At 39.9% G+C, this 13,520-nt stretch overlaps 1 protein-coding gene across 7 annotated transcripts in view; it reads left to right on the forward strand.

The window, feature by feature from the left end:
• Window positions 1-13,520, forward strand: part of NRF1 (nuclear respiratory factor 1) — a 141,192-nt gene that overhangs the window by 46,771 nt on the left and 80,901 nt on the right. For all 7 annotated transcript variants that reach the window (XM_054497254.2, XM_054497253.2, XM_063668456.1 and 4 more), the window contains exon 3: window positions 10,824-10,938. In XM_054497254.2, coding sequence (XP_054353229.1) covers window positions 10,824-10,938 — 115 coding nt within the window. The remainder of the gene's footprint in view (window positions 1-10,823; window positions 10,939-13,520) is intronic.

The raw sequence follows: 13,520 nt of genomic DNA on the forward strand, positions 1-13,520 counted from the left end.
TCTTACTCTGTCGCCCAGGCTGGAGTGCAGTGGCAGTGGCACAGTCTTGGCTCACGGCAGCTTCTGCCTCCTGGGTTGGAGCAGCTCTCCTGTCTCAGCCTCCTGAGTAGCTGGGATTACAGGTTTGTGCCACCATGCCCAGCTAATTTTTGTGTTTTTAGTAGAGATGGGGTTTCACCCTGTTGGCCAGGCCGGTCTTGAACTCCTGACCTCAGGTGATCCACCCACCTCGGCCTCCCAGAATGCTGGGATTATAGGCGTGAGCCACCACATCCAGCGAACAATATTTTTATTTAAAAAATAATGTTCATTTTTTTTCCTGCATCTCCAACTGGTCTCCTGAGATTGTTTTTCTTCCGCCTAAAGACACCATTTAGTATTTGCTTTAACATGGATCTGCTAGTAACAAGTTCTATTTTTGCTTGTCTATGAATGTTTTTACTTAAACTTCAGCCTTGAAGGATGTTTTCACTGAGTATGGAATTCTAGCTTGGTGGTTATTCTTTCCTCATGTTGAAGGTACTGTTCCACTGTCTTCTGGGTTCCATTGTTGCTATTGAGAATTCAGCTATTTCATTCTAACTGCTACTCTTTCAAAGATTATCTCCCACATGGCCTGCCCCCTCTCCCGGAAATTTTAGCCACGAGATTTTGCTTCTGCTGCATTCCATCTCTTTTCATTCCATGGCTCCAGTTACTTATGTTAGTCTTCCTCACTTGTATGTCTGTTACCATCTGTTCTGTATGTATCATCTTTCTGTGTAGTTTCTTCTGTCTTTCAGCTTGTGATTTTCTTCTTTAGCTGTTGTATTAGTCCGTTTTCATGCTGCTGATAAAAGATACCCAAGACTGGGAAGAAAGAGGTTTTAATGGACTTACAGTTCCACCTGGCTAGGGAGGCCTCACAATCATGGTGGAAGGCAAGGAAGAGCAAGTCACATCTTACGTGGATGACAGCAGGCAAAAAGAGAGAGAGCTTGTGCAGGGAAACTCCTCCTTTTAAAACCATCAGATCTTGTGAGACTTATTCACTATCACAAGAACAGCATGGGAAAGATCTGCCCCTATGATTCAGTTACCTCCCACAACATGTGAGAATTATGAGAGTACAATTCAAGATGAGATTTGAGTGGGGACATAGAGCCAAACCATGTCATTCCACCCCTGGCCCCTCCCAAATTACATGTCCTCACATTTCAAAACCAATCATGCCTTTCTAACAGTCCCCCAAAGTCTTAACTCATTTCAGCATTAACTTAAAAGTCCACAGTCCAAAGTCTCATCTGAGACAAGGCAAGTCCCTTCTGCCTATGAGCCTGTAAAATCAAAAGCAAGTTAGTTATTTCCTAGATACAGTGGGGGTGCAGGGATTGGGTAAATACAGGCATTCCAAATGGGAGAAATTGGCCAAATAAAAGGGCTACAGTCCCCATGCAAGTCCGAAATCCAGCAGGGCAGTCAAATCTTAAAGCTCCAAAATGATCTCCTTTGATTCCATGTCTCACATCCAGGTCATGCTGATACAAGAGGTGGGGTCCCATGGTCTTGGACAGCTCTGCCCCCTGTGGCTTTGCAGGGTACAGCCTCCCTCCCAGCTGCTTTCATGGGCTGGTGTTGAGTGTCTGTGGCTTTTCCAGGCAAAAGATGCAAGCTGTCGGTGGATCTACCATTCTGGGGGCTGGAGGACAGTGGCCCTCTTCTCACAGCTCCACTAGGCAGTGCCCCAGAAGGGACTGTGTGAGATCTCTGACCCAACCCCACATTTCCCTTACACACTGCCCTTGCAGAGGTTCTCTATGAGGGCCCCGCCCCTGCAGCAAACTTCTGCCTGGATATCTAGGCGTTTTCATACATCCTCTGAAATCCAGGCATAGGTTCCCAAACTCCAATCCTTGACTTCTGTACACTTGCAGGCTCAACACCTTTGTGGAAGCTAAAAAGGTTTGGGGCTTGCAACCCCTGAAGCCATGGCCCGAGCTCTGTGTTGGCCCCTTTCAGCCACAGCTGGAGCAGCTGGGATGCAGGGCACCAAGCCCCTAGGCTGCACACAGCACAGGGACCCTGGGCCCAGCCCTTGAAACCTCCTAGGTCTTCAGGCCTTGATGGGAGGGGCTACTGTGAAGACCTCTGACATGCCCTGGAGACATTTTTTCCATTGTCTTGGAGATTAACATTCGTCTCCTTGTTGCTTATGCAAATTTCTGCAGCCAGCTTGAAGTTTTCCTCAAAACTTTCTTTCAGAAAAGAAAATGGGATTTTCTTTTCTGTTGCATTATCAGGCTGCAAATTTTCCAAACTTTCATGTTTTCCTTCCCTTATAAAACAATGCCTTTAACAGCACCCAAGTCACGTCTTGAATGCTTTGCTGCTTAGAAATTTCTTCTGCCAGATACCCTAAATCATCTCTCTCAAGTTCAAAGTTCCACAAATCTCTAGGGCAGGGGCAAAATGCCACCAGTCTCTTTGCTGAAACATAACAAGAGTCACCTTTGCTCCAGTTCCCAACAAGTTTCTCATTTCCACCTGAGACCACATCAACCTGGACTTTATTGTCCATATCACTATCAGCATTTTGGGCAAAGCCATTCATCAAGTCTCTTGGAAGTTCCAAACTTTCCTACATTTTCCCGTCTTCTTTTGAGCCCTCCAAACTGTTCCAACCCCTGCCTATTACCCAGGTCCAAAGTCACTTACACATTTTTAGGTATCTTTTCAGCAGCACCCCACTCCTGGTACCAATTTACTATATTAGTCCATTTTCACGCTGCTGATAAGGACATACTCAAGACTGGGAAGAAAAGAGGTTTCAGTGGACTTACAGATCTATGTGGCTGGGGAGGCCTCACAATCATGGCAGAAGGCAAGGAGGAGCAAGTCATGTCTTACATGGATAACAGCAGTCAAAGAGTGAGAGAGCTTGTGCAGGGGAATTCCTCTTTTTTTAAACCCCCAGACCTAATGAGACTTATTCACTATCACAAGAAGAGCACCGGAAAGACCTGCCCCCATGATTCAGTTACCTCCCACTAGGTTCCTCCCACAACATGTGGGAGTTATGAGAGTACAATTCAAGATGAGATTTGGGTGGGGACACAGCCAAACCATATCAGCTGTGTTTGAGGTGCCTTTTTTATGTTCTCTTTTCTTTGTTTTTTCTTTATTTATTAAGGTGCTTCTAAATCTGTTCATTGACTTATTAATTTTGGTAATTGTTAATAGTTTAACCAAAACTACTAACCAAGTGTTTTTTTTCTCCAGTTTTAGAATTTCTAGCGTGTGTGTGTGTGTGTGTGTGTGTGTGTGTGTGTGCGTCTGTTTCCTCCCAGATTTGCACTGAACAGTTTCCAATAGTGGAAAAAAATTTCTTTTAAACAAATAATTTTATAATTTACCTGGTAATTCTCTCTCAAGTTTCTGTTACATGTTGTTAATGTCATTTCTTGTTCACGTTGGCTATTTTCTTGGTGTACTATTGTATTTCAATGAATACTGGATGCTGTGTTTGGAAAATTATTTCTAGAAATAATTTGGGGTCTAGTATAATGTTATCTTCCTCTAGAGAGGATTTTTGTTTGCTTCTGCTAGATGCCTGAGGGCCCTAGCAATCCTGGATCATCTTAATCCAATTTAAGGTTTTAAAATTTTCTGGGCTACTAAATGACTTAAAGCTTATATCTTTCACTTTCCTATTTACATTGAACATTTAGCACCATGGTGAAAAGACTTCATATAAACCATGCCCGAATGGGTATGGTATTAGATATTGATCTTAGAAGGTATTTAGAAAAGCTAGACAAGAAATTAATGATGAGGAGTGACCAGAATACTACATGTTTTGAATATATGCTGTATTTAAGAAGAGGAAGACAGATCAATGAAGAACAACTTTATTACTGTCAGTTACTGTCCACTGTGTATTTCCGGAGTGGTGAATTTAAAAATAAGTCTTAGTGGCAAAACACATGAACTGTTTGTAAAATATATTTTGTGAAATGCTTATGTGTCCCAGCAGAGGGCATCTTAACATAATGAATCCAGGTCCACTGCTTTTCTATGAAGGAAGATGGTTTTAAGACATGGCTTTGCTGTATTACTGTACTGCTTTGTCATAGTGTTAAGACCAGGAAAAGACTTTAATTTGACCCCTTTGTGTGGCACATGTGGAAAGTGAGACACAGCTGGTAGAAATGACTTACCATTTGATCATTTAATATTCAATTATTGAGGAATTATAATGTATAGTACATATATGTAACCTATGTAGATACTATGTACAAGGCAGGCAAGAGTTTGCTTCTTAGGAGTGCAAAAGGCTTATTGGGGGGAAAAAAGAGTTTGTTTCTGAAGGGGCTTTCATCCAGTGGTGGAGGAGAGCTACCAATAATAAAGTAAAATAATTTGAGAAAGCATTGGATGCTCTGAATAAAATAATGGGGAAAGGTAACGGAGAGAGAAGGACAGCAGATTGCTGCTAGTTTGGGTGGTCTGGGAAGGCTTCTCTGAGGAGGAAGGTTGTGACTGACAGGCGGTTAGGTGTCAGCAAAGGGAAGTGCATTTCAGACTGAGAAACGTTGAAAGCAAGGACTTGCAGATGGGAAATGGGAAGGAGGCCAGTGTGGTTGGAGCCTTGTGAGGCAGGCATGAGTCAGACCACCCAGGGCCTAGGGGCTGTGTGTGGTAAGGAATTTCGAGAGGCAGCAGAGCACAGAGCTTACCTGCCTGCCCAGGCTCTGGAATCAGGCTTCCTGGGTTGGAATCCCAACTCCACTTAACCAGCGTGGGGATTTTTCTGAGGAGCTGGTCTGTAGCATTCATCATATCTGAAAGGTGACCCAGAAAAGGTAAATGACCATTCACTATATTGTGTTGCCTGTCAGAAACACTTCTAATTCTCTGCAGCACAGGCAGCCCCTGATTATTGTTGATTTTCAAGAAAAAAAAAGTTTATGAGTAGTGCAACTAAATGAAATCTTCAAGTAATAAAAACAATATCTCAGGTTGGTTGACCTCTTTTAGTATCAATCGCCAGTATGTTGTTTGTTGTTGTTGTTGGTTTTTTTTGAGACAGGGTTTCACTCTGTTGCCCAGACTGGAGTGCAGTGGTACAATCACGGCTTACTGCAGCCTCAACCTCCTTGGGCTCAGGTGATCCTCCCACCTCATCCTCGTGGACAGGTGCACGCCACCATGCCCAGCTAATTTTTTAAATTTTTGCAGACATGCCGTTTTGCCATGTTGCCCAGGACTGGTCTTGAACTCTGGGGCTTAAGTGATCCTCCTGTCTTGGCCTCCCAAAGTGTTGAGATTACAGGCGTGAGCCACTGGGCCTAGCCCTAGAGGACTTCTTTTTAAACAAAATTGGATTTATTATTTCATTTTCTTTGAAATTATAAAGGATAGGTTAATAAAGAAGTGGAGAAAGATTCACGTGGTCTATAGACATAATTAGTATCTTGAGAGTGATAGTTTTGGTAAATTGTGCAGCAAGTAGAAAATACTTGAATATTTGAATCATACAGAGAAGTATCAAGATTGACATAACAAATGCATGTGCACCTACTGCCCAGCTTTGTCAGTTATTACTGCTTTCACATGTTTGCATCAAATGTTTTTTAAGAAATAAAAAGTACAGATATGGTTGAAATTCTCAGTGGAATTCTTTCTAATCCTGCTCCCTTCCCTCCCTCCCTCCACTGGGGTAACCAGTATTCTAGATTTGGTCTTTGTCATTCTCTTGCATTTGTCTATATTTGCTATTATGTGTCTGTATGATTAAACAATATTTAGCATTGTTGTGCATGTGTTAAATGTTATATTAATGGTATCACTCTGATACTATGTTTCTGTAATACGTTTATCTCATTCAACATTTTTCTGAGATTCACCCATGTTGATAATGTGGCTGTTTTTATTTTAACTGTTATTTGGTATTCCATTCATTATCTGAGTATTTCTTTTTCTGTTGTTGTTGTTTTTTGAGATGGAGTTTCACTCTGTTGCCCTGGCTGGAGTGCAGTGGCACGATCTCGGCTCACTGCAACCTCTGCCTCCTGGGTTCAAGCAATTCTCCTGCCTCAGCCTCCTGAGTAGCTGGGACTAGAGGCACACACCACCATGCCTGGCTAATTTTTGTATTTTTAGTAGAGATGGGTTTTACCATGTTGGCCAGGCTGGTCTCGAACTCCTGACCTCAAGTGATCTGCCCACCCCAGCCTCCCAAAGTGTTGGGATTACAGGCGAGAGCCACCACATCCAGCCTGAATATTTCACATATTGGTAGATACTCAGGTTGTTTGTAATTTTTTCTGTTTTGACAATGTAGCACAGTAATACATTTTACATTGTGACCCAGAATAAATGAGTACACATATAGCCAAAACAATTTTTAATGAAATAATACTTAACCCCTACTGCAGATTATATACTCTGTGATATGTTCTAGTCTGTTCTATTTTATTAGAAAAAAATACACTCATGAGTCACTGAAAGGTCACACTAGCTGTAGCTTGAAAAGTACTACTGGAGGATATACCCAGGAGGGGAATTGGAGGGCCAAAGATGTCCATTTTCAACTTTACTAGATATTGCTAAATGTCTTTCCAAATCCTGTTCATTTACATCCCCACAAGCAGTATGCTGTAGCACCTGTTGCTTCTCATTCTCACCATCGGTGTTATCAGTCTTTTTCATTTTTGCCGATCTGGTAGGTACAAAATGGCATCTCAGTGTTGGTTTAATTTGTATTTTTGAGCTAGAGGTTCCAGCCAGGCAGTAAGACAAAGTAGAGCACCATTTTGGATCTTTATTGACGTCTCAATTTTCTTTCTTTGCCTATTTCCTGTTTATACCTTTGCCCATTTCCCAACTCAGTTTTTTGGTCTTTTTTCATGTCAATTTGTAAAAATTATTGATATATATTTTGTATTCCTTTCCCAATAATATGTATTGTAATTATTTTCTCCCAGTTTGTTGCCCCCCCCATTTATTTATTTTTTTGTTCATGAAGGTTTTTATTTATATTATTGTGAAATTTATTAACCTTTAACCTTATAGTTTATCCTTTGGGGATCTTGTTTAAGGAATTCTTCTTAACTCTGACTTTATAAAATATTCTATAGTAGTTTATTTTAGAAATTATAATTTTTTTAATTTTCAATTTTAAAGGTATTTATTTATTAGAGATAGAATCTTACTCTGTCACCCAGGCTGGAGTGCAGTGATGCAATCATAGTTCTCTGCAGCCTCAAACTCTTAGTCTCAAGTGATCCTCCTGCCTTAGCCTTCCGAGTAGCTAGGACCTCAGGTGTGCAGCACCATGCCTGGTTTTAAATTTTTTTGCAGATACGGAGTCTTGCTATGGTGCCGAGGCTAGTCTTGAACTCCTGGCCTCAAGCAATCCTCCTGCCTTGTCCTTCCAAAGTGCTGGATTACAAGCTTTCTTTTGTTTTTCATTGTTTTATTGAGGTTATTGTTTTATATTTAGGCCTTTAATCCACCTGTAATTTATTTTTGTATGTAAGGATCTAATTTCATTATTTTTCCATATGGATAACCAGCATCATATATTTAATAGCCTATCCGTTTTTTGTCTTTTCTGACACAGGAGGATGTTTATGAAATCTGCAATTCAGTTGCATTGATTTGTCTATCCCTGAGTCAGTTCCACACTAGTTTAATGACTATAGTTATGCTCTTATTTATTTATTTCATCTCATCCTTCTAATCAGTGGAGATATAACCTTAATGAGTATAGCCTTATAATTATTAATATGTGGTAGGATGAATGCCTTCAAATTCTTAAAATCTTATGAATTGTTTTGGCTATTTTTGGCCATTTGCACTTCTATTTAAATACTGGGATCAGTTTATCAAATTCCACAGAATCCCATGTTGAGAGTTTTATTTGAACTGTATTAAATTTATAAATCAATCAAATCAAGCAGCTTTATTCACAATAGCCTAAAACTGGAAATAGTCCAAGTATCCATCAGATAGAAGAACAGATAAACAACCTGGTTTATCCAAACAATGGGATATTACTTGGCAACAAAAAGGAAAAAACAACTGATTCATGTGGCAGCATGGATGAATCTAGAAACATTATTCTAAGTGAAAGAAGTTTTAAGTGAAAGAGTATTACTATATGATTTACTACTTACTATATGATTCCATTTATTTAAAGCTCTAGAATAGGCAAAACTCTAATGTATGGTGAAAAAAAGAAGAATTCTAGGTATTGCTGAGAAGTAAGGATGGGAATTGACTGAGAAGGGACATGAAAGGACTTTCTGGAGTGATGTTATAGGTCTTGAGTTTCCTCTCCTTTCCCCTCCCCTCCCCTCCCTTCCCCTCCCATCTCCTCTCCTTTTTTGAGATGGAGTCTTGCTCTTTCACCCAGGCTGGAGTGCAGTGGAGTGATCTCAGCTCACTGCAACCTCCGCCTCCCAAATTCAAGCGATTTTCCTGCCTCAGTCTCCTGAGTAGCTGGGACTACAGACGTGCACCACTATGCCCAGCTAATTTTGTATTTTTAGTAGAGATGGGGTTTCACCATATTGGCCAGGCTTGTCTCAAACTTCTGACCTCAGCCTCCCAAAGTGCTGAGATTACAGGTGTGAGCTGCTGTGCCTGGCCAGATCTTGAGTTTTATGAGTACATACATTTTTAAAATGTATTGAATGTATACTTGGATTTGTATACTTCACTATATGCAAATTTTACCTCAAAAGAAAAAAATTATAAAATATTGAACTCTAGCTAATGCTATGCCTGCTGAAGTATTTAGGGGGATCATATTGATATTCGCAGTTTGCTTTGAAACACATTTTAAAAACCCCAATGTGAGTTGATGAATGGATAGAAAGATGGATAGATATATATAATAAGATGTTAAAATTCAACTTTGCACATATGTTTTTAAGTTTTCGTAATAAAATATTGGACTCCTACAACTCAGCTGCAAGAAACCAAATAACTCAATATAAAAAATGGGCAAGGGACTCGAATAAACATCTCTGTAAGGAAGACATACAAATCACCAACAGGTTAGATGCTCAACTATTATCAAAAATATAAACTAGTGGCAGTGAGGTCGTAGAGCAACTGGAACCCTTATATACTGTAGGTGGGAATGTACAGTGGTCCAGCCTCTCTGGAAAACAGCATGGAGATTCCTCCAAAAAATTAAAAATAGAACTACCATATATGGTCCTGGTGTCTCACTTCTGGGTATTTATCCAACAGAATTGAAATCAGGACCCCAAAGAGATATCCACACTCCCTTGTTCATTGTTGTATTATTCACGATAGCAAGATGTGAAAATAGCCGAAATGCCCACCAGCAGATGAATGGCTAAAGCAAATGTGATCTGTATGTACAATGGAACATTATTCACCCTTAAAAACACAATGAAATGCTGTCATATGTGACAACATGGTTCAACCTTGGGGACATTATGATAAGTGAAACAAACCAGTCATAGAAAGACAAATACTACATGATTCTACTTATAGAAGGTATCTAAAATACTCATAGAAACAGAGGAGAATGGTGGTTGCCAGGGTCTGGGGTGAGGGACAGATGGGGAGTTGCTCTTCAGTGATGCAAGGGGAATAAGTTCTAGATAGCCATACAACATTGGGCTTATAGTTAGCAATGATGTGTTGTCTACTTTACATTTTAAGAGAGTAGATAACAAACATGTTAAGTGTTCTTACCACAATTTTGAAAAATAAGTAAAATTTTGGGAAATGCAGCAATAAAATTTTTTCTGTAACAGCTATTTATGATGGAAAGAAAGGTAAAAAGCAGTTGCTTATTTTTTTATTTGCTTTGAGGTTCTTTAGAGGGGTTTATTTAAGTCAGGCTGATTATATTACTAACAACATGTAGAAAAGTTCATTTAGGTTTATAGGGAGGTTTATTTTATTTGAGCCACTTAGAATATATATGCCAATATACAGATGAGCAATTAAATTTAATTTTTATTTAAGCCTTTTACAAGATTCACAAATAAGGAAAAAGGTAAAATATCTTTTAAAAAAGATTGTCTTTGATATGTTGAGGTCCCAGGAATCAGAGACTTCAATAGTTCCTTTGAGTCTACCCTCCATCTACCCTTCAAAAGACAAAACAAGACATTATACATTAGTTTCAGGGCAAGCCAGACTAACTTTTATTAACATTTTCTCAGAGTGGGAAAGTTATCTCTTTTCTGCCAGAATGCCTTCATCAACTTGACCTTGTGTTGAACATCTCCATTTTTGGCACAATTCCCAGATGTAGAAGAAAATTTTTTCAATTAAGATGGTATTCATTCAGATACTCCTTTAGGTGTTGTTGGAGTTCCAAATGGAGTGATTATCTCCAACTTCCTTAACTTGGCATTGTCTTGGAGTAATGGAAACAGGGGTACAGAGATAGAAGTAAATACTGAAATCTGTAAATTTTTTCAATTTTGGCAAGCTTCTCCTCTCAGTGCTGCAATTTTTCCTAGCACCTCTAAGAATATTGCCTTTACAGTATGGGCATGCTGGCAAAACAAAGCCAAAGAAAAACAACATTATACAAAATTCAAACTAGTGTGTGGTGGGGAGGTGTAAGTCATTTGCTTTTTTAAAAGATTCATTGTATGTTTTATTGGTAAATCATAATATGAATCATGTTAAACAATAGTGAAGTATATTGATAATGTCAGGACCATTCTATATTTACCGACAACATATTAGGAAAGCAGTGCTACCTTTTTTGTACCTTTAATTGTTTCTGTCTTGAACAGTTTACAGGCAGCTGCCTAATCTCAGCACATACGTTATTATTTCAGGTCCTGTGGGAATGGCCGCTGCTGCTGCTGTGGCAACAGGAAAGAAACGGAAACGGCCTCATGTATTTGAGTCTAATCCATCTATCCGGAAGAGGCAACAAACACGTTTGCTTCGGTGAGGGCTCCCTTATCCATATTGTTACTATTCCTCAAATACTTCCTGTGGATGACAGACTTAGAACATACGTGATTAGGTTTGTCAAGGATGCTTGGTTCGATTCCTTGATGACAGATGTAGACTTAAAAGTATTCTCACAAAATTAAATACATGAAAACAAAGAAATAACGATTTAACAGATATGTAATATCACATTAATTCATTCAGAAAAGTTGTATGCCTGCTATGTGCAAGCCATTGTTGTAGACTATGGGCATGGAAGAGTGAACAAAACAAATTGCCTTAAAGAGCTTGTATCCTGCTAGAGGGGGAAAGAAAAAAAACAATATGCAGTATGTCAGGTGATGATAAGTGCAATGGGAAAAAAATGCAGTGGAGTAAGGAAAATAGAAAAGTCAAGAGGTAGGGGGATATAGTCAGTTTTCTCTTTTACGGAGATGGTCTGGGAAATCCTTTTTGATAAGGCAGCCTTTGAAAAGAGACTTGAAGATGCTGAAAGAGCACACATGTTGATGCTGGGGGGAAGAACATCTCAGGCAGGGTGAGTATCAAGAGCAAAGGCCCCGAGGTGTGAATGTGGTAGTTGTGTTTGAGGAACAGCCAGGGAGATATGAGAGGATGTTCAGAGTAGTAGAGAAGAGCCATGCCAGGAGATCTTTTTTTTTTTTTTTTTTTGATAGATGTGGTCTTGCTATGTTGTCCAGGCTGGTCTGGGACTCCTGGCCTCAAGCGATCCTTGTGCCTCAGCCCCAAAATGCTGGGATTACAGGTGTGGGTCACTTCACCCAGCCTAGGAGATCTTATAGTCGAATATCAGGGGCTTGACTCTTACTCTGAGTGAGATGAGATGTCAGTGTAGGCTTTTGACCAGAGCAATAGTATCATCTGACTTATATTTTTAAAGAATCACTCAGGCTACTGTGTTGAGAATAGACTCTGGGGATACAAGAATGGAATCAGGGAGACCAGTTAGGTGGTGATTATAGTAATCTAGGCCAGAAATGATAGTGTGTTAAAACCAACATGGCAGCATCATGGGTAGTAAGAAGTGATCAGGTTCTAGATGTATTTCGAACGTCAACTCATCATGATTCATTGACATGGAGTTTGAGAGAAAAAAGGAGTGCTGGGTGATTTTTGGTCTGATTACTAGAAGGATTGCGATGACATTTACTGGAGGAGGAGCGAGCATGACAGTGAGGGTGAGGCAGAATCAGGAATTTGGTTTTGGACATGGTAAGTTTGTGATGCCTCTAACCATTAAGTGGAGATACAAAATAAGCAGTTGGATATATGAGTCTGGAATTCAAATGAGAGGCCTTAGCTGAAGATATTATAAGCATATAGGTAGTATTTAGAACTAGGAGACTGGATGAGGTCACTTAGGGAGTGAGTATGGACTGAGGCCTGAAGCGCTCCACCTTTTAGAGGTTAGAGAGATTAAAGGAACCAGCAAAAGAGTGTAAGAAGCAACCAGTGAGTCAGGAAACAAACCAAGAGAGTGGTATCCTGGAAACCAGGTACAAAAAGTGTGTCAGGAAAGAGAGCGTGTGATCAGCTATCAAATGCTGCTGATGGATTGAAAAAGATGCCAGCTGACCATTAGATTTAGTAACATGGAGTTCACGATTGAACTTGACAAGAGTATATTCAAAGGAGTGGTAAGGGTGAAAAGATTGGAATAGCTTTAAGAGAGAATGGGGAGAGAGGAATTGGAGACAGTGAATATAAACCATTGTTTCAAGGAATTCCATCAGATTTCTTGTTTGAGAAGTGGTCCTTTGCTTACCACATTTCAGAATTCTGAAATGCAGAACTTTGAAATCATCTCCCATGATTTCAGAGGGAAGAGGCAGTGTTTCTGTTTCATCCATTGTTACTATATTTTAAAAAGCTGTTTTCAGGTTGATGGGTGCAGCAGACCACCATGTCACATGTATACCTTTGTAACAAACCTGCACATTCTGCGCATGTATCCCAGAACTTAAAGTAAAATTTAAAAAAAAAATTTTTAAGCCATTTTTGTCTGGGCATGGTGGCTCATGCCTATAATCCCAGCACTTTGGGAGGCCGAGGTGGGCGGATCACCTGAGGTCAGGAGTTCGAGACCAGCTCGGCCAACATGGTGAAACCCCATCTCTACTAAAAATACAAAATATAAGCCAGGCATGGTGGCAGGCGCCTACAATCCCAGCTAGTCGGGAGGCTGAGGCAGGAGAATAGTTTTAACCCAGGAGGCGGAGGCTGCAGTGAGCCAAGATCGCACCACTGCACTTTAGCCTAGGCGACAGAGTGAAACTCCATCTAAAAAAAAAAAAAAAAAAGCTGTTTTCATTTCATCCGCACTTGTGAAATACTGTAGGACTAAGAATAATTATTTATATCACAATGAAAATCTGAAGCTACAACATTTTAAAAGCATAGGTATACCTCGGAGATATTGCAGGTTTGGTTCCAGACCACTACAATAAAGCAAGTATCACAATAAGTCACAGAAATTTTTTGGTTTCTCAGTGCATAAAAAAGTTGTGTTAACACTATACTCTGTTAAGTGTTGCAGTGGTATTATATCTAAAAAA

Source organism: Pongo pygmaeus, chromosome 6 (assembly GCF_028885625.2).
Source record: "Pongo pygmaeus isolate AG05252 chromosome 6, NHGRI_mPonPyg2-v2.0_pri, whole genome shotgun sequence".
NCBI classification, from domain to species: Eukaryota; Metazoa; Chordata; class Mammalia; order Primates; family Hominidae; genus Pongo; species Pongo pygmaeus.